This window comes from Peromyscus californicus, unplaced genomic scaffold, assembly GCF_007827085.1.
Source record: "Peromyscus californicus insignis strain IS unplaced genomic scaffold, ASM782708v3 Scaffold_23__1_contigs__length_62951481, whole genome shotgun sequence".
Classification (NCBI taxonomy): Eukaryota; Metazoa; Chordata; class Mammalia; order Rodentia; family Cricetidae; genus Peromyscus; species Peromyscus californicus.
In genome coordinates, this window is record NW_026294534.1 from 30,660,678 (window position 1) to 30,686,286 (window position 25,609).

The 25,609-nt window shown below is 39.2% G+C and overlaps 1 protein-coding gene across 2 annotated transcripts in view; it reads left to right on the plus strand.

Annotated features, from left to right (window-relative positions):
* Tusc3 (tumor suppressor candidate 3) overlaps positions 1–25,609 on the plus strand; it is a 172,818-nt gene that overhangs the window by 104,819 nt on the left and 42,390 nt on the right. Inside the window, exon 6 of one of the 2 annotated variants that reach the window (XM_052752062.1) lies at positions 5,137–5,226. The exons of the other annotated variant lie outside the window; for it this stretch is intronic. Within the exon in view, the coding sequence (XP_052608022.1) occupies positions 5,137–5,226 (90 nt within the window). The remainder of the gene's footprint in view (positions 1–5,136; positions 5,227–25,609) is intronic. 2 annotated transcript variants of the gene reach the window in all.

Below are 25,609 nucleotides of genomic sequence, written 5' to 3' on the forward strand. Positions count from 1 at the left end.
CCAACATAAATTGTAGATCCTAGGCCAAATTTTTGTAATGTTCATTTAATAGCAAGATATATAGAATACAGTTGTTGTCTATAAACAGGTTTATGGTTATACAGTCATGCATTTTGACTATTTTAAGACAAATAGGTTTTACAATGTAGTGGGGCTACGAAAAACATGAACTTCTCTCACTTCCAGCCATGTATAAGAAAACAAACTGAATTTTGAATCTAATTAGTAGCATAATATTTTCAACAGGTGTAGGTATTCACTGTTAGAGAAGAATATCTTAGAGTAGAAGATGAAATAACCGTAATAAAATAAATAAATGAGCTACATTAAAGTTAAGAACTGTTTGTTAAGTGACACTTAAGAAAACAAAGGGAAAACCATCCATTTGTTAAGTCTTACTTATTCTCTCTATATTTAATGAAGTCTGTGGGTCCACAAAAATAAAGAACTTCAACAAGGCAGTAACAGTATGGTATGTAACCAAATATTAAAAGAAGACAAAAGACTCACACTGTCACCTCCTGTCCAAATTTCATTAAACATGAAAATACATTCATCCGCCTTAATCTCTAAGGCACTGTAAAAATAAATTGCTATATGACACTACCAGGCCTCACCCAGGATATGCAGGCATCCTCGTCTAATCCCACGTGTTGAAGAGGATGCTTAGCATTGCAGCTGCTTTGGCGTATGTGCAGTTAGTTCTTCCTCTTGGGTAAAGCTTCATTGCATCTATGAAGGAGAGCCTGCACTGATGTTTACTGCAGCATTTTCAAGAAATTGCCCGCCCACTGGAGTCTATCTGGGCTGCTATCTGAGTGACATAGAGGACTCTTGTCTTATGATAGTAGTGTTCTATAGTTGTCTTTTGTAATTTACAAGAGTGTTCACTTTGTGATGGTTCATAGAGACTATTCTCATGAATCATGCATTTTCTAAATATATCATGTAGTAAAAGTCCCTCTTATGTTAATGTAGCTAGAGTTTTCCTGCCTGGCCCACAGTCAGGACAAATCTCTCTCACCCGCCAGTCCCACAGCTGCTCAGACCCAACCAAGTAAACACAGAGACTTACACTGCTTACAAACTGTATGGCCATGGCAGGCTTCTTGCTAACTGTTCTTATAGCTTAAATTAATCCAGTTCCATAAATCTATACCTTGCCACGTGGCTCGTGGCTTACCGGCATCTTCACATGCTGCTTGTCCTGGTGGCGGCTGGCAGTGACTCCTGCCTTCCTGTTCTTTCTTTTCTCCTCTCTGTTAGTACCGCCTATACTTCCTGCCTAGCCACTGGCCAATCAGTGTTTTATTTATTGACCAATCAGAGCAACACATTTGCCATACAAAACATCCTACAACATATTAATGGCAAAAATTGAAATATCCAGATTAAGAAATATACTGAAATGATGACATTTTAGCAGTTAAGACCAAAGAGAGAAACATGTCATACTTAAAGGCTGGTTGGCATAAACGTGGCATGTCTTGCATTTTGGAAGACTGTTAGTTCAGATTTTCTTGTGTCTTGTGAAAATTGCCACAACTTTGTTGAGTCCTGGATTTCTGTAATTATGTCTATCACTCCCTCAGCTGGCTCAGCAGAGAATCCTTTCCTTAAGGTTCCATTATGTTTTTACTCTAGCTTCTGGACTCCTGAATAAATGATTAACTAAAGGAAATTTGTAAAATTTAAGTAACCTACCGTAGATGGTGTTGTTGCTTAATTTTGATATCTAAAGTTTAAGAAAACTTGGTCATTTTTCCCTTGAGTACTACAAAAACATGTTTGTATCTAATGCTATATTAATATGTTCATGTGTTCATAATTTAGAAGTAATTCTGAATTTTCATATATTGGCTAAATTCTATAACATGGAAATCTTAAGAAAATTTCTGTATTTGTCTTATTGAGAGAAGTTCACATGCCACAAAAATGGTTTTGATCTGGGAGCCAAATGCTCAGTTGACAGTGATTATGTACTTTTTTATAATTACAAATGAAGATTTGTTTCTTTCTGGTGTAGATTCCCAGACTCCCTTGCAGCACCATGTTTCATGGATGAACCTCCTGTGTCTTTGACTGTGTTGACACTGAACAGTTTCTACAACTGACTGAGGCTAACACCTCTTGTTCATATGCTAGATTGTTTCCTTCTCACTTACTCAATAGCAGTACTCCAGCCATCCTCTTCTTTCACTACCAGTGTAAAGTCTCCCCTTTGTAACTGATTCTCTAGCAATGCAGCTGGCCAGAGTATAATAATAGTTTCCTTTCTAAAATCCCATGATGGGATGTTGGTTGGCCCAATGCGTATTGGTCTGTGCATGCCACTGTGCTCTTGAGTTCATTGGTACAGCATCATGCTATGTCCAGCACACAGCTTTTCATAGCACTCCTCTCTACCCTTCAGCTCTTGTGTTCTTTCTGACTCCTCTCCGTGATGTTCCCTGGGCCTGGGAAGAGGTGATATAGATATCCCAGGTGAATACCTTCCACCCTCAAGTTGAGGCCTGTCAGGTTGCTTTATGTTTGATCTGACCCAGACTACGATGATCGCAGACCACTATGACCTCATTTTCTAAAATGCTGTTTGCCTACTGTTTATGTAAAACTTTCCACCTACATCAGACCTCTGGGTTCCAATTTCTGTGATGACTCGTATTTCTGAGTCATCTTCTGGGGTTCTTCTTAGGCCTTGTTTTAATCTCATCCTAACTAGTGTTCTTGGGTAATTTATTTCCTCTCATACTATAGTAATGATACCTGGTAGCTTTCTCTTTACTTCCATTGTTATATAATATATGTAGTGTCTTCTGGAAATGAATTTTTTTAAGATTGGATTTTATGTGTATGTATGAGTGCCTGCTTGTATGTATATGCACCATGTATGTCCTGGTGCTGCCCATGGAGGCCTGAAGGGAGCATGAGATCCCCTTTATCTACAGGTGCAGGTGTCTGTGAACTACCAGTTAGGTGCTAGGAACTGAGCCCAGGTACTCGGCAAGAGCAGCAATTGATCTTAGCCACAGAGCCATTGCTTCAGCTCCAGAAATGAGTCTTTTGAAGGCATATTTTGGTTACCCTTTTAAACTTAATTCCAAGTCTTTCTACCTCATTATTTACTCTTGCATGCTCATCCTCATACTCTGAGTAGCTCTTCAAATTACCCTATTGCTCAAGTCCGAACCAGTAACCTAGCCATGCATTGTGTCCACAGTAATTCTAGACCCAAGGAGGTGGAAACTATGGGTCACAAGCCAGTTTGGACCATGTAGTTATTTCCATGCCAAACAGAGTTTATACACTGACTGTGAGACCCTGCCTCAAGGATAAAGAAGAAACCAGATATCTAGGTTCTTGGTTTTAGTTCTGAGTCTTTTCTGTCAGGACAGTTGACCATCAGGGCCCATTGATTCCACCTCTTTCTTATACGGTTGTCCTTCTCGCAGTTCTTACAGTACCATGGGCTAGGCCAGTGTAATCTCGCCTGCTAATTTCTCCAAGCTGTTCTCCATACTGCGCGTGGTGTATCTCCCTGAAGTCTAACCTTGGCCATGTCTTTCCATCAACCATAGTAGAACTGGGTTAACAAAGTGGTTAGTACACCAAGGGAAAGAACAAGGAGATGGATGCATCAGGGAGTCTCAGTTGCAGATTTAGTCCATGTGAAGGCCATGCCCCACACCGGCAGAATTCTAGTGTCTGGCTAGCTATTAAAGCAACAGAGGTCACCTGTCTTACCATAAATGTGATTTTTCACTACATATATCTCTCTGTGGGATTTCTAAATACATTCTGCCTGAAACAGTATATGTCTTTTAACACAAAATTTTAACTCACCAGTCTCTCTAAATTCACTGAAACTAATATATGAATTAAATACGGAATTTGTTTTTCTCACATAATTACATCATAAACTGTATTTTTAGATGGTTAAATATGTTCTCCACCTGTAGTAGATCTAGTATTCTAGTATATTATCTTGAGTCTATGTACAAATATTTGTAAATATCTGGCTTCAGAAAATGTCCTATTCAACTCTGCTTACATCAGTTCTGGCTTCTAAGAAAACAAAGCTATTTTAGAGTTACCTTCAACAAGGAAAGTAGAAAATTCAGATTAACCTCTCTAAACTAGTTTACCATTTTCTGCTGAAACTGTTTTACACAAAGTTATAGAACATAATCCAACTTAGTTCTCTGAGTTTTTATGTCCTCCAAAGATGTACCATATCATGCTCTTCTTTATGTTCTCTTTTTAAAAAAAAACAAACAAACTGCACAAAGCTGGATTATTGTTTAATGCTATTTTTAACCCTTGTTGAGACAGATAGTTACCAGAGCTGGGCAGCTGAGTAATTGAGCACATTACAGGGCCAAAAGAGTAACATTCTGACCTGAGGCACACATTTTATTCTAGAGTTGTGTTTGAGTTTATGAATTGTAAAATAATATTTCAGTATAACTCACATAGCCATAAGTTACCATGACCAATCTGTGACTTCTTGTTCATTACCACCCCTCCATTAATGCTGTATTATCATCAAGATTACATGCCAAATGAACTTTTCTGGTATAGAGCCAACAGTTATGAAAATAACCCCCAGGAGTTATTCTTGAATGCATCTTTTTGTAGCTTCCTCCATCTCTACAGGTCTGGATTTGTAGTGAGGCACTTTGTGAAAAACAGCTAAGTAGCAGTAGAGATAGGCCTATGGTAACCCAAGAACATTAGCTTTGCATGGTCGGTGTCCCAGCTAGTGTGCAGATGAAGGTGGGAAGCTGTAGAGAGGATCATGGTCTTTATCGCTACCTCATATCTCCATTGTTCCTTTGACTGGCGGGTTGGCAAGTGCAGTCAGATCGTCACTCTGCCAGGGACATAACGTGTTATGTCATTTAACCGTCACTGTATCTCCTGGGGAGAACTAGTCAGCTTCATAGCTGTGGAATTAAAGATGCAGATAGAATAAGGAATGTGCTCAGGATCTTAGAGTAAACTGACTTTTTTTTTTTATTGCGGGAGCTGATACATGATTCTTAAATGGAAGTTTAATGCTGAGCGTTACTTTTTAAATGCATTATTCTGGCATTCCCTGGCTTATGTATTGAAATATTGTACCCTGGTTTGCAGTGTATAGTCTTTGCTATGACGTCTGGCCAGATGTGGAATCATATCCGTGGACCTCCATATGCTCATAAGAACCCACACAATGGACAAGTGGTAAGTGTATTTTCTATCCATCGATACTATAAACATTCTCCCTCTTAAATGAAGTTATGATTATCCTCTAGTAAGAATAGATTTTCTTTATAAAACAACACATCTTTTCATTTACTGCTTTTGCCTCATATATGCACACATGCATAAACACATAATATATATTACTTTAGAGTAAGGACCACTTTGATGTTGACATCCTAAAAGTTATTGTGCCCACTACAGAATGCACACATACAATATTTGTACAAGTTTGTAAATTACTGTGACAACAGTATGAAATACAACATGAAAAAAATTGAACAAGTATCTAGTGTCCCATCAGTAGTAAGTTTAACCTTCAGGAGTTAATTTAAATATCATTAAAAATTCTAACATCATATTAGCGTGTTAAGAAACCTTTGCTACAGAACTAAAAGTAGAGTTGAAAACATTGTAGAATTAAATAATTATTAAATATGTAGTGGAATTTATCTCAGTAACAGGTCCCAAATTCACATAACGGGGCCTGTTAGACGTCTTTTCTTTTGGTGGGAAGGAAATACTGTAATAGATCAACATAGCCATTTTCTACCCTGGAGTTTAATATTAGGTTTCTGAATATTAAAAATATTTAGAGATATGCTTTATTTTCTCATTTTCTCCATTGTTCTTTTGGAAAAAATAGAAGGATTTTTAGTGGATTACATAATGATGTCTTTCAGGTCAGTAGACATCAGGTCTCTGCATCCCACCCTGTTCCTTTGACCAGGTGGAATATTTTACACAGGTGCTCACTCTTACTTCCTCTCATAAGTAAATATTTCACTATGTAACCAGTTACAGTTACTGTTGTGTTGCTGTAACCAAAACACTCAGCAGAAACCTCTCTAGGAAGAAAGGTTACTTTGGCTCACAATTTGAGGGTGTTTTAATCGATGAGAACAGGAACATGAGGTGGAGGCTGCATACACTGTGGCAGACCTGGAAAAGGAGAACATGGGCCCCAGAGCAGGGGCAGTTGGACCTCTCAAAGGTCCTTGTGACCTGATTTCTTGTGACTCAATGTCCTCCAGCGAACCCCACACATGTTCAAATTCTGTAGCCTCTCCAGAGAATGCCACTAATTGGGGAACAAATGCTCACAACATGACTCTATGGAAGACATCCAACCGTACTACTCATCCTTGGCATCCAAAGCCTTATGACCATCTCTAAGCATCACATACATTTATTCAATCCCAACAATTCCTAGTGTCCTAAAAATTCTTAGGCTATTTAGAAGTCCCAAGTTTCTATGGACATTCAAGGAAATCTCTTAGATGTGCTCTAGCCAAATTTAAAAACATGAAAAAAATAAAAAATACAATGACTCAGAGTCAGTTTTCCCATTCTAAAAGGGAGGAATGTGAGAATATGAACAGCTGAAAATCAGCAGGCTGACATTAAATCTGTCCGTCATACCATGGGACGTCCAGCTAGCTTGGGCAGCCTCAGATGTGTGGCCCTATTGCTTGCTGTTCATGTGTGGTTTTTCTCGTGGGCCGTCCACTTTGGCTGCTGTCTCCTATTTCTGGCATCTCTGCCCTCCAGAGGTCTCCATTCTGTCTTAGGCTGCCACTCTCACATCTTCATGCACTGACTCATGAAGGATCCTTAGCTGCAATGTGATGCTGCTACACATTGGCTGGCCCCATCAGCTGTTCTCAGCAGTCTTGGTGCAAACCAGTCCTGTAAATCCTTTGCTGAGCATACAGGCGAATCTAACATACATGAACGACAGCAGCTTCCGTTTCCACATGAACAAGTATCTAGACTTGCTTGGACTCCAGTTGCTGTGTCTCCTCTCTGTGCTTGTGCATCGTGACCAGGAAAGTACTTGACTGGGTGGCCCTGACAAGTAGGGGCCCTGCTGCTCTTTCTCTATGAATGAAAGTCTTTTTTTTTTTTTTTTTTTTTTTTTTTTTCTGGAGCTGAGGACCGAACCCAGGGCCTTGTGCTTGCTAGGCAAGCACTCTACCACTGAGCTAAATCCCCAGCCCCTGAATGAAAGTCTTTTAAATGGATTTATACCCTGGCTTTTTCAGTGGGTAGAGTTCTGCCTTCAAGATGCTTTTCTTATTGCCCTATTGCAAACAGCACAGTTTCTCTTTATTGATGTTACTCTAACTCTTTAAAGATTAAAGATGTTTTTTTAAAAATTGATTGATGTATATATTTTACATCCCACCACAGCTTCCCTTCTCCACTCTCCTCCCACTCCCTCCTTCCATCTCTCTTCTTCTATCCCCTCAACCCACCCCACCTCCAAATTCACTCAAAAAGGGGCAGGCCTTCCATGGGCATCAGTAAAGAATGACATATCAAACTACCTTAAGATCAAGTACCTCCCCCTGTATTCAGGCTGGGCAAGGCAATCCAGCATGAGGAATAGGTTCCCAAGAGCCAGTCAAATGAGCGCCCTGCTCTCATTGTCGTGAGTCTCACATATATAACAAGGTACACAACTGTCACATATATGCAGAGGGCCTAGATTGGTTTCATGAAGGCTCCCTGGTTATTGGTTCAGACTCTGTGAGTTCCTATGAGGCAGGCTAGCTAGCTGTTTCTGTGGGTTTTCCTATGATGTCCCTGACACTCCTGGCTCCTACAATCCCTCCTCCCTCTCCTCAGCAGGACTCCCCTAGCTTGGCCCAGTGTTTGGCTGTGGGTCTCTGAATCTGCCTCCATGAGTCACCAGATGAAGGCTCTCCACTGATAATTGAGGTAGTCACCAATCCAATCACAGGGGATGGCCAGTTCAGGCTATGCATCCACTGCTGCCAGGAGTCTTAGCTGGGGCCATCCTTGTAGACTTGTGGGAGTTTCCCTTGCGTCAGGCTTACAGATGCTTTATTTCCTGTACTTTTTTGCCCATGATATTAAATGCACTCCTTTCTATCAAATTTTATGTATTTTACATTGCTCTGCCACAGTTCTTGCTCCCAGGTCTTTGTTCTATTTTTTAAATAACCATTCCAAAGCTTTTGTGCTGCAAGACCATTAGTCTATTACTTTAGGATTTATATTCACTCAAATTTTATAGACAGATTGTTTGACACAATGTAAGATATTAGCCTCCAGTGCAGGTCCTGATGGACTCTGCTCCCCCCTGGAACCTCAGGACCAAGTTACTGTCTGTGCTTTTGTCCATGTTGTGGTCTTCTGAAATCTACTATCTTCCATTTAGTAGAGGTGGTAGTGTTTTATGGATTCCTTTACCTAAACATCTTCACATTTCCATTCTTACTGATAAGCTCCAAAGACCTGAGAGTCACGTGGTCAGTACAGCCACAGAAACGACACAATATTGGTACTAACTTCATATAACAGTTACTTGTGTGCTGCTGAGACCAAAATGCCTAATAAGCACCTTATTTCTCTTTAAAAAAAAGTTCTTCAGTAGGCTATTAACATAGGAAATGAATTCAGTCTTAATGAGCTGTTCAGTACGTAACTGTTAGAACTATGATTAGGTGCTAACATACACTCACCAAAATAAGTAATATTGATGCTGTTCAGAGTTTCATTCACCAGGTGAAATATAAACAATTTCATCTATGTTAAAGATTGAGATTAGGTAACAGTACTGATCACACTCATACTCCACGGTCCTATGTTTTTAAACCATAGATTTACACACACATGTGTATGACTTACAGATGTACAATAATAATAGCTCCATTCTTAATACCCTTAACAACCCCCCAAAGGTCCATCAGCAGAATAAGTAAGGAAACTGCAGGATGAGAGAGTGGGGCATATACAATAAAGCTACTTTCACATGTAACAGTAATGACTCGTCTCTACAATGTAAAGTAAAACTAGACACATAAATGTGTCCGTTTTTAGATTTCATTTATTGATGTTCAAAAACTAATCTGTGTGTTAGTCCTCAAGAGAGCAGCTTCCATGCTGGGTGGAGGAACTACAGTAAGTCACCTGGTGGCTTCTTCCTGCATGTTTTAATCCATGTGGCACATACATGGTTGCACTGTGAGAGTACTTCTAAGTATAAATTGATAAATTAGGAACTTTTCTTTTGCGTACATACTAAAGGTTTCCTTTTAAAAAATAAGCTTTAAATGAATGTTTAAAAATGTGTCCTATACAAACTTGTCACAATTTAATTGGTATCTTTCAACAGTGTGCTTCCATCTGTCATTCCATGGAGTATTTTGAGTTTGCATGCCATGTCTTGCTGTGTTTTACCATAGTTCATGTTCTGGACTGCTGTATATGTGGCACTATGGGCTGATATATTAGCCTTCTAGAAGATCCCCAGCATAAACAACACAGTCTTTCAGTGTAGCACCACCAAGGCATGCTTTGGAGTTCTACACTGAACGTTCCCATTAGGTTTTTCACACCTGGTAACTTTGGAATCTGAAACAGTAGGCGAACATTATCAGGATGTAACTTTTCCTCAATTTGTGAAACTCTGTGAGAACATGTGAAGGGATATATTCTGTACCACATCAGACTTCACTGTCCTGCCAGATTGCATTTCATGGAAAGATGTCTAGACTGTAGAAGTCAAGTCATGCAGCCTAGCATGGTGTTTAGAATGATTGGGTATATTTGTGGCTGTTATAACTGCAATGGCAGCTCTGATGCCACATAGCTTAAGGACAGGCCGCTGCTCAATGTCCCCTAATAGAAACTGTAGCCAAATATGGGAAAATTACCCATTCTACACTGTGTGATTGTTAAAGGGGAAAAGCTCCCATGTAGGTCTGAGAAAGTCGGATGTTTGGCTTCTGAAAACCAGTATAGACCTGCTGAACAGCAGTGCTGGGGGACAGTGGAGGAAGGTTGGGTCAGACAACACCAGACCCTCACCAGGGACTGGCCTGCAAAAGGTTCTTTCTAGGGGCAGTGATGGAATGAGTGTAGCCAGACAAGCCAGAGGCCCCCAGGAAAGAAGCCTGCGGCGAATGGAGAGCAGGTACAAGAGATAACAGCTGTGCAACTGTGTTTACCAGTGAGGGAGTGACCTGATGGAAAATAGTTCACAGCGGAGGTGAAGGAAACCTAGGAGAATTGTTAGAGTCCGCATGTACAAAGGGAGGATAGCTAAAAAGGTTCCTTTCCCAGGTCAGTTAGTCCTGTGAGCCACTGGCGCTTGGTGCCTCTCTGAGAGTCGTCCCTCAGGTGTCTTTGCAGCCATGTGGGCAGATGCTAGTTCTCATGCAGTAATAGGAGGCATTTATACACCTCTGGTCAGACATTTGTTGAGCGCTTGTCCCCCATCTAAATAAAGCATTGCTCTCTTGGCGCTGGCCAACTTCATCAAAAGAAATGCAAGCAAACAGAGCTCCAGGTTCTGGGGACAAGTCAGGCTGGAGCGCAGTACTGAGGACAAGGTTGTGCATGGCAGTACCTTCATAAACAGTGCTTACTTCAGTCAGGTCCCTAACATGCCAGCCTTTTAGATTCCAAACAAAAGAGAATGGTATATGAAAAAAAAAATACAGCTTTAGGTTAGTATTAAGTTACTGTGCTCTGAAAAAAAAAAAACTAGCTAAAATAATAATTAAAATATTTATCATGATGAGTTCTTTTAAGGAAACTATTGTGTTTTATAAATAATCCTGCAGAGAAAAGTAAGAGGTGTATACATTGAAGATCTGTCTCTATTATAGATAATCTTATTTTTATTACACGTTTTAATGTTTTTACATAGATGGAAAATTTTTCCCTGATGGAAATTTCATCATTGACAATTTGTTTGTAGAATTTGTATTTGGACTGTGCTCTTCAGAATTGGTACCCATGGCAGTCTGGTCCTCTAAGCTCTCCCTTCCCATTTCCCTTGTACATCATTTGGACCTTCAATAGAGTGTATTATATATGTTGTCTTACTGCAGGGGGACCTTGAAGTAATGAAATTGAGGCTGTCAAGGATTTGCAGTCAACTTGTTTTGGAAAGATTAAGTTACAAAAAGTAGAATTTAGCTAAAGGAATGCTCCTGCTGCTGCTGCTGTTGCTATGACTGAAGCTAAGTAGTGAGTGAACTGAGCCTGTTTGTTAGAAAAGTTTGTACCATAATGAAGTGTAGGCTTGCTGGGAAACCACTTCTGCAAGTGTTCACCAGGACTGATCTCAAGTTGGGCTCCATTCCCATAACAAAAGGAGACAGCCCTGACTTACAACCAGCCATTAGACCTACCCCATTTCAAAGAACACCTGCAGCTCAAGCAGGCCACATTCTGCAACAACCATCCATCCATAAGTCTTTATCAGGAGAACCATAGTGCTTGCTGCAAGGTGGGCAAGCTGAGCCTGGGTAACAACTATTGGAAGAGAACAACACTGGTGTGCTTAACAAGTCATTTTGACACTATCATCTGCCCATAAGGGTAGACTTGCAGTCTCCAATCACTGTTTCAATTGTTCGAAGTGTAACCTGGGGCCTGGACCTGAAAGAGATGTATTGATGCTAGCTTATGTGGAACGCATAAGCCCGTATATGCTGGTAAAATTGTTTCTTCAGGGCTGGTTTCCTTGTGTGCATTAACTAGAATAGTCAAGTGCTATGATTAGGTTTTTATTATTATTATTTTGAATTTTTAAATCTCTATATGTGTGGAGTGGTTTCTCATTGGGAAAACACACACATGCACACACATGCACATACACACATAAATACTATAGCAGTATGTAATATAAAGAAAGTACATGTAGTTGATAGATGACGTGTCAGTTCTGAACTCATTTTTTCTTTAATCATGTAAGCTTCTAACTAGACTAATCAGACTGAACAAAACAAGCTTAATAAAAATAAAATAGCATTTCGGGGTATGTTTTGACTTTTTCATTTCATTGTCAATGCTTTATACATAAAAGCTATCTTTATTACAATGTTTTTGTTCACATCATCACATATGAATTGTGAAATAACACGTACGTTAAAAAGCTGAAAAAATTAACAACGTTCTGTTTCAGTGTAAATGATATGAGGAATGTAAGAGAATTAATAGTGCGGGAGGAGAGTGCTGAGTGATTTCGAGTTTGTTTGTCACTGTTAAGATGCTATGTAATTGCACTAGTCAAGCACTAATGATCCACTTAACAGCATGAAAGTCATCATAAAAGCAATCAGTACTGTGTAGCTAAAGGGAAACTATACAACTCGTGGTTATATGGGACACAAAAGCCTTTCTGTTGATAAACAGTCATCTTAAAGAAAAATGCATCAAATACAACAAAGCTTATACTTAGGTTATTACAGTTATTACTCCTACTGTAAACAATGCATTGTTTCTCTTGAGATTTAGATGTAAATTGTGTAATGATACTGTGTGCAGGAGGCTCTGGCGGGTTGAGCCAAGGTGCCCTGGTGGGTGAGGGAGGCACACCAAACAGATACCACAGCAGTCTGCAGCATGGAGTGGTGGAAAGTCAGTCACACCATGCAGACACATGTCCACCTGGAAATTATTTTGGGAAAAGGGGAGAGAGAATAGAGGGATGGGGAGAGAGATAGATGGATGGAGAGAGAGAAAGGAAAGCAGAGGTGTTCACAGCCTCATGGAAAAGAGAGAGGGGAAGGGGAAGAATAAGGAAGGGGAGGGTTTTTCCTCTTAAAGGGGGCTTTATGTCAGGACACAGGGCAGGTCCTGAGGGGCAGGCCAGAATGCCAACAAGCTCTTGCCTAGGATTACCGTCATTGTTCATGCATAACCCAGGGTTTGTTACTGCTTTACAGTTGAGTTACGAATATTCCAAGTGTTCTACCCATGTGTTTACGTATGCAGAAGCATTGGTTGTAAAGTGGTCCTGCTGCTGATGGAGTCAACATTAATGGCCTACTATACTCTTATATATCCACATGCATCATTTTCATGTCTCAGATTTTACCCATAGTAGATGTTTGAGGGTCTTTTTAGTCCTGTAATCCCATCCCCAATTATAAGTTGGAGATTGTATGTACTTAAACTATTGTTGTGATATTTTAATTAGAAATACTTACAAATGCTCTACCATCTACAACAAGAATGTTGATATTATCTTTATTTAAAAATAATAATAAAACCCAGAAAGTTAAATACAGTTGATATACAAAAGAGAGGCAGGAAATTTGTATTAGGGATTAGAACCAGGTTTCTTTCTGTCCTGTTGATTCATTCCATTGTCTTTAAGTGCAGTGAACATGTCTTCAGAGTGCACTGATGTCAGGTGTAATGCTTGGTATAGCTCCATCGTGAGACCTCATAAACTAGAGAGGAATTGTCTAGTGTAGTGTTGGTCAGCAGAGAGTCTCATCTGTAGAACCTTGCTTCTTACTATGCTGTGTGGCTATTTACGAAAGTGATCCCATATCTGTCTGATCTTTTCCACATACTTCCCTATATTCCCTGTTACTTTTGATAGCATTGCCTACTTAGCTGGCTTTGGCAGTTGCCTGCCTCTTATTATTTTCATGGTTTCCCGTGTCTCTCCACCTACTTTCTAGAACGTTCATCATCACCGTCACCTGTGTGCATTCTCAGCCAAAATTCGAGCTGTGTCTTGTCGAATTTTTGAGCAATGTAAACTGCTTTCTTTCAAGGATTTCTATGCACCACATTCACAAGTCATTAAAAGGGACTACTAAAGGGACTTCCTAACAGGGCAGTCCACATAATAGACATTTAATAACTTATAGACAAATAGATGTTTTACTTTGCAAAAAAAAAAAAAAAATAGTAATTCCAGGCCTTTAACTCTGAAAGTATATCAGGAAAATAAGAGTTTACTAGTTAAAACCTTGACAGATGGCAAGATTGCTCAGTGGCCAGTGCCTCTTACTCTCGAGCCTGCAGACCAGAATTTTGTTTCCCCAGAGCCTACATACCGGAAGAAGAAAGTCAGTACCTGCATTCTGTCCTGTGACCGACACAAGCACACACAGCGTACCACTCCCACATACACATATTATAGAACTACAAGATGAGAATGTATTTTCATATGTCAACCTTTAATTCAACTAAATATTCTCTGACAACCCAGAATTGATTTGATATTACATAAAAATTAAATGCTAAAAGAATCTACTTTCCCACAGAGTAAATGTTGAATTACTCATTAACTTCGTAACATTGCTTAATTTTTTCCAATTATGGAAAATTATTTCAAGCTTTCAAAAATTAATGTGCTAAATAGAACCCAGTTGTCATTAAAAACCAGAGATTAGTCTCAATAACTCAATATTATTGAGTCATATTAATACCATATTAATGACTCAATAATAAGCATGTAACTTGAAATCCAGGAAAAGCATTTTAAATGTATATCTTTAGATTTAAGAATAAGACCTTAAAAACTTCACCAATTGACACTATTCTGTGAATGCTACCAAGTATAATACCTTTTGACATTTCATAAAAGTAATGAAATCTGAAGTAAACAAACATTCAAAACCCATCTCTTTAATATTCATATTATCTATGTTACTTCTGTATGCAGTAAAATGAAAATGAAGAGTAAGTTTTAAATATTTGCCTTAAAATAGTTTTAGTGTTTTTATATGCCTAAGGACTTCTGTAAACTTTAACTCTGTTATATGTTACACATGTTATCAAAGCAAAAATATTTGTTAACTGCCTTTTACTAAAATAACTATAAAAGCACCATAATTTGCTTATGCCATAGGCCAAATTAGGCTTTAGTTTATAAATTAGAATTCCAAAACAATGCTACCGTGGGGATGAAATAGATATGCATTGGGACATTTTCACATGTCTTTGTGTAAATAATACTGAACAAAATTCGTGTATCAGTAGATTTCTCTGGGCCTCTCAACTCTCCACTTGTTCCCTTCTTCCTTCAGATATTATCAGACCATTATTATCATTGTGTTCACATAACCAAGTAATCCAGAATATCATGGAGAGAGAAGAATGAGTCCAATATATTGTATTTAATTTAATTCTTGTTCACAGTAACAAGAACACGTTTTCTTTTCTTACATGCTGTGGGTTTGGAATGGTATTCCTCCTTTCTTCATTCCCCAAGCCCCTCTTTTTCTGACACAGGTCATATATAACTTTTTCGAGAAAGTCATTTGTCTGCTTGAGTGAATATAATTGTTGTGAATGGCATCATCTGGCTTATTGTAATTTTTTAATTTAATCACATTTTTCATAATCATGTCCACTAATGAAGTAAAAATATCTGGATCGAGATGCCAGAATATTCTTCATCTTTGTAATTCTCCACATGAGGCTGTGCAGACATCTTCAATGAAAAAAGTGTGCCAAGAAGATGCATCCAAAATAACTAGGCTGGAGAGATTTCATTTTGTTTTCTTTTTTAATGTTCACAGTATGGTAGTTTTCCACCTATGAATTCATAAATTATCTTGAGCTTTACTTTTTTATTGATTTTTTTAATCCTTTTGGAATAATAATAAACATTACATATATTGTATTTTACTTATTAGTAGAACATTGACTACACAATATATAGATTATTATTTACAAAACTGTTTCTAGCTTTGTAACATTAACTGTTTATACTGCATAATCAATTATCTATTGTAGTTTATAATTGTTACCTATACTAAAACTTCATCCATTTGGAAAGTTTGGTATTTGGCCAAGATGCTCAGTTCAGACTTAAATGAACCCTTGTGTCAAAATATAGTTATATATGCCATACCATGTTTAAATGCCTATGAAATACTGTTTTTTACTTCAATCCCTGAATGTACACTTAAAGATACGCACTGTTGAAATGTACAGTATGCAAAGTAAGCTTTGTTTGCAACAGTGAGTTTTCTACTAGATAAAACAACAGAGCTGCTGTGTGAATGGTGCTCCAAAAGGAACAATTACTGTGAAAGGAAACATTTTCTTCATGAAATCAAATGGTTGTGTCCTACATCAAATCTTGTAAAATTCTGTCAGGAGCCCAGAATGTTAGGCAAAATTATGTATCATCTCTTCCACTGAAAGAATGGAAAGTCATTTTTACAGTAACAGAAACTTTAAAATATGTAATAGCTATATATTGTGTCTGATATTAGATGTGCAGATATTAGATGTGTGTTTTCCAAATGTAACTATCAATCTTTAGAAATGCATCTCTCTTTCTATGAGATTGTTTCACACCATTCTGTGCTTTCTCTGGGACCCATTTTGCCATTTCCAGTTCAGTTCTGTGTGCACTCAAATCCCTACACTTTCTTTGCACGTACTCAATAACAACAAGAAACCAAACTGTTGCCTGGAAATACTAGGAGAAAGATGGTCTCTAGGAACAAGAGTACCATAAACAATACATCATGGAAGGGTTACTATAACTCAGGAGTTTCTAATTATTGTCATGGAGCATTTTAGTAAACTTGGTGTTTTAAAAATATGCTGACGGTGATCCATGATTTTAGAACCTCATCTATTAACCGGTGATTAAACTGGAGGACCATATGTTTTTTTCTAGCAAGGAATGAGATTGTGTGACAAACACAGCACTCCTGAAGAACATTGAGCTAAGAGCTCACATATTATGTTACATACAAAATATACTGCTGATTGAGTATACCGTTGTTATAAGAAGTTTTAAGCTAGACTGTTACTTAAATTCTTGTATATAAAATTGTATATTCTATAGGAAATTACATAAATATTATTCCATAGCTAAGTATGTAAGAAATATATAACATCTTCTACAGTAAAGATGTTTGGGAGTGAGGGCGGTAGTTGACATTTTAGGACAGATGTAGGAGCATGTCAGTGTTGAACTGCCCTATCAACACAACAGACAACCTGAATATGAACTTACTGAGGAAGAAGGGCGTTGTTGTGCTTCAGAAAGAAGCAGAAATGGAATCTTCCTGGAGCTTTGGGACTGGGCTTAAATGGTATAAGTGGACATTTCCAAGGCAGGCAGGCAGCTGATGTGGATTTGAAAAAGAGTATGACATACCAGTTTGCATTTCCTGGCTACTGTAAGGCAAGACTCTTAAAGTAAGCTATCTACCCAGGTGTGTGGACTGTTTATGATAAATTGATTGGTACAGATTTCCTGAAGCAAACACTATCATTCTTTCTTTGGCTTATCTTATCTTTGTCAGGCAAAGATTTCCTTGAACAAACTACTAAGTCATGTTGACACAGATGTTCTCAGTTCTCAGCGATAATTCAGGAGGTTGTTGATGGATTTCAGGTTGTCAGCGTTAGTTTCAGGATAACGGCACCATATGAGAAGAGAAGAACCATACCTTACAGAGCAGTAATGTTAGTGTTCTCATGGCCACGTAGGACTTACTTTCTGTATTTGCCTTCTTTTGAATTTATCCTTCATTTTTTTTTGTAAATTCATTTTATAAATGGTAGGGAATCTAGATGGTACAAAAATCAGACTTTATTTACAAAAAGCTTTTACAACTTCCCATATTAAACTGTAATGGTGGATCCACTTCTTACATTGAGATGGTCGAGAACTTGCTTTCTTATGAGACAGTCAGTACAGCTATAGAAAGCTTTGTGTGTTGGAAAGCATATGTGCACTGTCTGGAAGTGAGTTGGGAAATGTGTGTAAGTGACAAAAGAGACTTCTGCACCCTAGAACAGAAAACCATCCCCTGAAGTAATTAATTATCTATTAAAGATCTAGTGGCTTCAGAACTATATTTGAAAATGCTGTCAGCAAATACATGGGTAGCTTTTAAAAATCTCTACTAAGGGAGTCCTCTGTTCTTGGTAATTAACTTTCACAGGGGAGAAATAAACCCCTACTCCTGAAACTGAAGGCAGTTCTTCAAAGCAGCATCCCTGAGCTCTGCGGCCATTATTTAACTAGACCCTCAGCATGGAGATAAACGGGTTCCTGCATGAAGATTCCACCAAGTGACTACTGTGTCTCCATGTAGTTGTGAGGCTTGCTTGTAGTAGAGAAAGGAGTGTCTTCTAAACTCTTTGAACCCAGGGTTGTAGAAGAAACACCAGGGGTACCACGGCAGGGGATATTAGTATAGGTATAACTTTGAAGACTTGAGTTGAGCCTAATTCAGTATAGTCTGTAGTGTTACGGAGGGAAAAGAAACTACAACTTCAGTTACCTTGTTCTTGACTGACTGGGAGTTCCTTCACATTTCATGTTTTCTGGGTTCGGAACTATAGAATTTGAATTTTTAGTGTTCCTAATGTATGTGTACTTGATTAATGATGCTGATTTTCGGAAACCCTATATTCAGATATTTGTTCATTTAATTGGCTCATCAACAGCAGTTAATAATAAGTACACTGTGTGCCATGTTCAGAGCTTCTATTTTTGTCAGATGACGTGCACAAACAAGTAGATGTGGCAAGTGGTGGGCCATACTTTGAGAGGAGTGACTGGAGTAGGGCTTGAGGACTGTCAGAAAGACTAGATTCCAATCTTAAGTGAGGCAGAAGCGATTCGGGAAATGCAGGCAGTCATGGTAATGGTTTAATACTTTCAAAAGCATTCCCCTTTTCCTTCCCTTGAAAAAGAGGGCCTCATAGCCTGTTGTTCTTAGACCGCACTGTAGCTGTAGTTTTCCTGCCTTGCCCACAGTCAGGATAAATCTCTCTCACCTGCCAGTCCCACAGCCGCTCAGACCCGACCAAGTAAACACAGAGACTTATATTGCTTACAAACTGTATGGCCATGGCAGGCTTCTTGCTAACTGTTCTTACAACTTAAATTAATCCATTTCCATTAATCTATACCTTGCCACATGGCTCGTGGCTTACCGGCATCTTCACATGCTGTTTCTCATCATGGTGGCTGGCAGTGTCTCTCTGACTCAGCCTTCCACTTCCCAGCTTTATTCTCCTCCTTGTCCCGCCTATACTTCCTGCCTAGCCAATGGCCAATCAATGTTTTATTTATTGACTAATTAGCAACACATTTGCCATACAGACCATCCCACAGCCCCGCACCACCAGCTGGCTAACTGCTAGCTCTGGTTCTCCACAGGACAGGCTGGACAGCTCCAGAGCTTTACTTGGCTTCCCCTCCTTTTCCATCATCGATGTCTCTGCCTCCAGCCCTTCATGTTAGTGTTCCTGTGTGTTCATTCTCCTATTCTCCCATCCAACTCTCTCTCCTTTCCATTCTCTCTCTGTCCCTTTCTACCTTCCCCCCTTTTCCTTCTCCCTCTTCTCGCCTTGCCAATTTAATATGCTTAGCTTAGTACAGTGATACTGGGTCATTTGTTGTGTGTGTGTGTGTGTGTGTGTGTGTGTGTGTGTGTGTGTGTGTGTTGGCAGAGTTTTCTGTCCAACCACCTGTTCACAAATAACCAGCAGCCGCTTCCCAAATAACTGACTCGGAGACTTAATATAAATTATAAATGCTTGGTCAATAGGTGAAGCTTGTTACTAGCTAACTCTTACATTTAAATTAACCCATATTTCTTATCTGTGCTTTGCCACATGGCTCATGGCTTGTTACTTCATTTTCTGCACGTCCTGCTTTCTTGGTAGCTGGCTGGCTGGTGTCTCCCCTTGACTCTGCCTGTCTTCTTCCCATCATTCTCCTAGTTTTGTTGCCCCGCCTATATTCCGGCCTGGCTGCTGGCCAATCAGCTTTTTATTAAACCAATCCAATTGACAAATCTTCACAGTGTACAAATGATTATTCCACAGCGTACTGTGTATGTGTGTGTGTGTGTGTGTGTGTGTGTGTGTGTGTGTGTGTGTGTGTACACTCACATGCTCATGACTGTTCATATATGTGGATGTGGTCATGCAGATATGAAAGCAAGAGGTCATCATATATATAGTCCTATGCTTCTCCTCCTTGTTCGAGACAGGGTCTCTTCCCTTCTCATAAACCAGGCCAACTGTCCCATAAGCTTATTGAGAATGTTCTCTCTCCAGCTCCCATTTTCTTGGAATCTGAGACACTTTGGCGAATGTGTTGGGCTTTTATGTGAATGCTTGAGATTTGAACTTAGGTCTTCAGCCTTGAACTGCTCTTACCTGCAGAGTTATATCTACAGCCTCACACCTTTAATTCTTACATTATTAAACTTTACTGTAGGATTTACAATCGTAAATCTTTACTCCAATCACTTGAAATGTCAGGTCTACAGGGAATTAGTGGGATTAAGTGATTTCCTTAAATTCATAAAACAAGTTTGTCACACAACAATTAAATTCAAATCAGTTTATTTTTCTGTCTTATTTTAATGCCTGGTGACTCTTGCCTTTTTGTTTTTAAGTCATTATTTCTATCTTTTGTCACATAATTTCCTAGGTTTTCCTGGAGTTATATACCCTGTGACTTAATTTCATTAGCATGCTGCTATTTACTGCTGATACTTATATTTTCATGACCCGTCTCTTTCCGGACACCTGGAAATGATCCATTTGCATGCTTTTCTTTCTGTGCCCTCCATGAACAGAGGCCTTGGAGCTGTAGTCACCCAGTGCAGAGGGGAGGAATGTAGAGATGTGGCTTTGGTGATGCAAGGAGGTGTACATGAATTTGCTCTTTGCCTGTGAAGTTGACTAGAGCTGCATGGTGCAACTGATACTTTTAAATCACGTACTTTGGAAACTATGCTCATACGTGCTGTGCAAGCATAATTATTGCTAAAGAGGGCCTGCTAGATGGTTCAGAAGGTAATGATACTCAGAAGCAAGCATGACAACCTAATTCAGTCCCCAGGATCCATTGGTGGAAGGGGGAACTCTACATTTTTTCCCATTACCTTCGTCTGTATGCCATAGTGTATGTGTGTATGCGTGTACACCCCCTCCACATGTACACAATAACTGTAATTTTTATAATTTTAAACCATTATTAATGAAACTAATTCATCATCTCAGTATTATAAAGCCATTTATAGGTAAATTAGAAGGAATATAGTATTCCACTAAATTAATTGACTATCACGAAATAATATAATGTATGCTATTTTACATAATCCTATTTTATATCAACTCTGTGTGAAAATTTCTATGCAACTATTTTTTGGTAATGTTAGAACTAACAAATTACCTTTAAATTAATTCTTACTAGGCTGTTTATAACATGTTCTGGTCGAAAGTTTCTCAGAAGACTGAATGTAAGTGTCGTCAAGCATAACAGTTCGTAATACGTTAGAAAATAAGCTTGGTGTATCTCTCCTGTAGTCACTGCTTCGTGCCAGTGGTGGTGCATGCGGTCACACTGACGGCGAATGTGAGGGCAGCTTATCTTTCTGCTGGGACCCCTTCCTTCATGCTCTTAAATCTTATTTCCTATTAGGGAAAACTGCTTAAAATCCCTACAACAGCACTCCTAATCAAGTTTATGTGTACCAGTATTTAGCATGCATGTATGCATGTGCACAGCACGCATGCCTGATGCCCACAGAGGTCCGAAGAGGGCCTCCCCCTCCCCCAGAACTGGAGTTACAGACAGTTGTTAGCCACCATATGGCTGCTAGGACTCAAATGTGGCCCTCTGCAAGGACAACAGTGCTCTTACCACTGAGACAGCTCTCCAGCCCTTTGAATCTTTCTTGATGACTGTGTTCTTCTCCTCCTCCAAGCAGATAATGGAAAATGGTTTCAGCTGTCAGTAGAGGCACTTCCAGTTATAAGACATGAAAAAAGTAGAACGTGTTATCTGTTTAAAGAGAGTAGACAGTTTTGAATTGCTCGTGTTGAAATGAGGGTTGCAATATAAAATATGAATACAGTAGTAAATATTGCATAGCTTCCATTTGTGTGGCTGAAACCCAACTACACTGCGCTCTTGGAAAGCACAAGAATATGACCTAAGAATGATGGCTTCAACGTTGTGGGAAACTAAAATACTGAGGAAAGATATGCTCAAATGAACATTATTTTCTAGTTTATGCGCTTGAAATTGAAATGAAAGTATAGGGAAGCCCGTGAATTGATTCAGCCCCACAGAACAACATAAAAACAGTTAAGATATGTCTTTTGAGGGAGTGGCTCTATATTTTCCCAGAATAAGTAGTTTATTGTGGTTTTAAGTATTGTCCTTCCAAAAGCCCAATGCCATTGTTTAATAGTATACTAAAAGTCTGTTCAGCTAACCTAATTTTAGATGGTATTCTTATCTTTGAAATTCAGCCATTTTCCTAATGCCTTACAAAATAATTAAATAATTGTTGACTATAAAGCATGACTATTTAGAAGATGATTATCCCAAGACATTATCAGTGAGTTTTGTAACACATTGAAAATGCAGGTGTTGGTTTAAAGTTATTGGACTTTGGTTTCTTATGTTCAGTCCTGTGAAGGGACTTTCAGATACTCTCTTTTCATTGACTGAATTCAGAGTAAGAATATCTAAGATGTGTAGATTGTCATATTTAATCCTTCTGCAAGTAATAGTTAATCATCTATTATACCAGCCCCTCTGAATATTGGGCACTAAAGAATGATGACCCTTTCTCTTGGTATGTTCACAGTTTTAGGGTGGAAAGGATATGATAATATACATCCACCTTCCAGCTCATTTATACTTAAACATCAAGTTGAAATTATTTCTGTGCTATCAGAACTGGAACAACAGCTTTCTGCATGTGAATACAGAAAGCAAGGAAGGAGAAATGTCAGAGCCCAGATCCTTACGTTTCTTTGGTATTTTGCAAGTGGGTGATGATGTATTGACTCTCCGAAGCTGTCATGCCAAAGTACTATTCACGGCGTAGTGTAGCACACAAGGCCTGTGTTCTTAGAGTTCAGGAGACCAGACATGCAAATGCAGGTAGACTGGCAAAGTTGCCTTCTCCTGGAGGTTCTGGGGAAATCATATGCTTTGCCTATTTCCTGATGTTGTCCAAAGTTCTTGGCGTTCTTGTTGATGCACCACTGCAGTCTCTGCCTCCATCTTCATACCAGCTCTTCTTTTACTGTAATGTCCTTTGCTCTCTCTTCCAAGGATACTTGACCATTGCCTACATCTTCAAAATAAAACCACATTGCAAGTTACTGTGTACCGATGGATCTGGGGCAGTTGTTACTTAACCCACTCTTCTAGGCAAGGTAACAGGATAGGCATTCTTGAAGATGGGACAGGCCAGAAAAATACTATAAGATAAAAAGTCTCTTTTTGTGAACTATGTAATTGTCCTGGGTTTATATCAATAAAGATAATGTTGCTTAGAGATGTTTACCTACATATTAAAAGAATTTTTCATTTAAAAATTTCAGTAGGAATTGAAGTGATGAGGATATATGTAAATGAGAATATATGTAAAAATGAATACTTCTTTTTTTTCTCAATTTAATATAGTCTTAGTTTTAAAATATTTAGGGAATCTACAAAAAAACATATACGAGAAGCTAATTTTTTGAACTTTAAGAAAAACAGGGCAGCATAAAATATATGATATATCAATTCCAGTAAATGTGTGAAAATTGTTCAGCCCTTTGTAGAGAAAAAAATAAGTTGATTTGAAGTTTCCTTGTATTGCCATATTTATATTGGTTGGATTGAAAAATATGTTGTATCATTTGTACTCACATTAGAAAGTGTGATTGATCTGTTCTATATACTATCTGAATGAATCTCCTAATAACTTAATTGAAAAATATGATCCTGGGGTCTTAAAGGCTAGTAAAGATTATCTAATTGTTCTAATGCCCTCACTTAAAACAGATCTTTACCTTTCTTTGGCAGACCCATAGGTTTGTACTTTTAGCGTGCTGTCTCTGTGTTAACATTTTCCCTTAAATTCTGTACCTGCCTTCCCACTGTATAAAACACATGTTTAGAAACCTCCTGACACTTATCAGATCCTGTAACTTTCCAACAACAAGGCCTTAAGCTTGAAAGGTAGAGTTCTGAAGTGAGGTCTTGTTTGCTATTAGCCTCTTCTGATCTTCAACCCTGACCTGATTTTTTTTATTTCTCTTATTCTCCTTTCTCTCTCTCTGTCTCTCTCTGTCTCTGTCTCTGTCTCTGTCTCTCTCTCTCTCTCTCTCTCTCTCTCTCTCTCTCTCTCTCTCTCTCTCTCTCTCTCACACACACACACACACACACACACACACACAGACACACAAACTCAGATGGATACCAACTGACTCTTAAGTCTCTTTCTCTAGTCTCTGCCCCCTATTCACCCATCTCTTCCTGCCCCTCCCTCCTCGTCCATCATCCCTTCCTGCCCTTCCCTCCTTGTCCACCATCCCTTCCTGCCCTTCCCTCCTCGTCCACCATCCCTTCCTGCCCTTCCCTCCTCGTCCACCATCCCTTCCTGCCCTTCCCTCCTCATCCACCATCCCTTCCTGCCCTTCCCTCCTCATCCACCAACCCTTCCTGCCCTTCCCTCCTCGTCCACCAACCCTTCCTGCCCTTCACTCCTCATCCACCATCCCTTCCCTCCTCGTCCACCATCCCTTCCTGCCCTTCCCTCCTCGTCCACCATCCCTTCCTGCCCTTCCCTCCTCGTCCACCATCCCTTCCTGCCCTTCCCTCCTCGTCCACCATCCCTTCCTGCCCTTCCCTCCTCATCCACCATCCCTTCCTGCCCTTCCCTCCTCGTCCACCGTCCCTTCCTGCCCTTCCCTCCTCGTCCACCAACCCTTCCTGCCCTTCCCTCCTCGTCCACCAACCCTTCCTGCCCTTCCCTCCTCGTCCACCAACCCTTCCTGCCCTTCCCTCCTCATCCACCAACCCTTCCTGCCCTTCCCTCCTCGTCCACCGTCCCTTCCTGCCCTTCCCTCCTCGTCCACCATCCTTTCCTGCCCTTCCCTCATCCTGTTAAGCCCTGTTGTCTTCTTTACTGTCACTTGTGAAATATTAGAGAAAGCAAAGATTTCAATTTAATATATCCCAAGCATGTTCTTGAAGTTTGTGACTGCACACCACTGTCCTACCTTCTCATTTTTCACTTAAGGTCAATTTAGGTGTTTTTATTTTCTCTATGAGCCCTAAAAGAGTTGTGTGTACCATCAAGCCGATACTGGAAATTTCTAGGTTGTCATTTTGATTAATATTTTTCAGTCATTTAAAAAATGTAATTTGTCTGCAGCATTTGTAAACAATTCATATTATGCCTTAATATTGTCAATATTGATGGTAATAATATATACCTGTCTGAAAGAATATGTTGGGTTGAGTATATAGTTCAATAGGAGACTGGTTTTGTGGCATGCACAAAGTGGGCTCTATGACCAACAATGACAGGAAAAACAAAAAAGAGGAAAAATTTATCCTCAAATAATCCTTTTTATGTTTTTTTTTAAGTTTAAAACAAAATAACAAAAATCTTAAATAGTAGAAAGTGTCACTTTCATTGCTCATTTTCTATCGGTTTTATATGAATCTTGCAGATTTCTTTGTGCACTTCTATACATACATCCAGTATAGTTATGATGATTCCTTTGAACGGTGAAATCAGACATTACTATGATTGTTCTGGAAGTTAACAGTAAGAATTGCAGT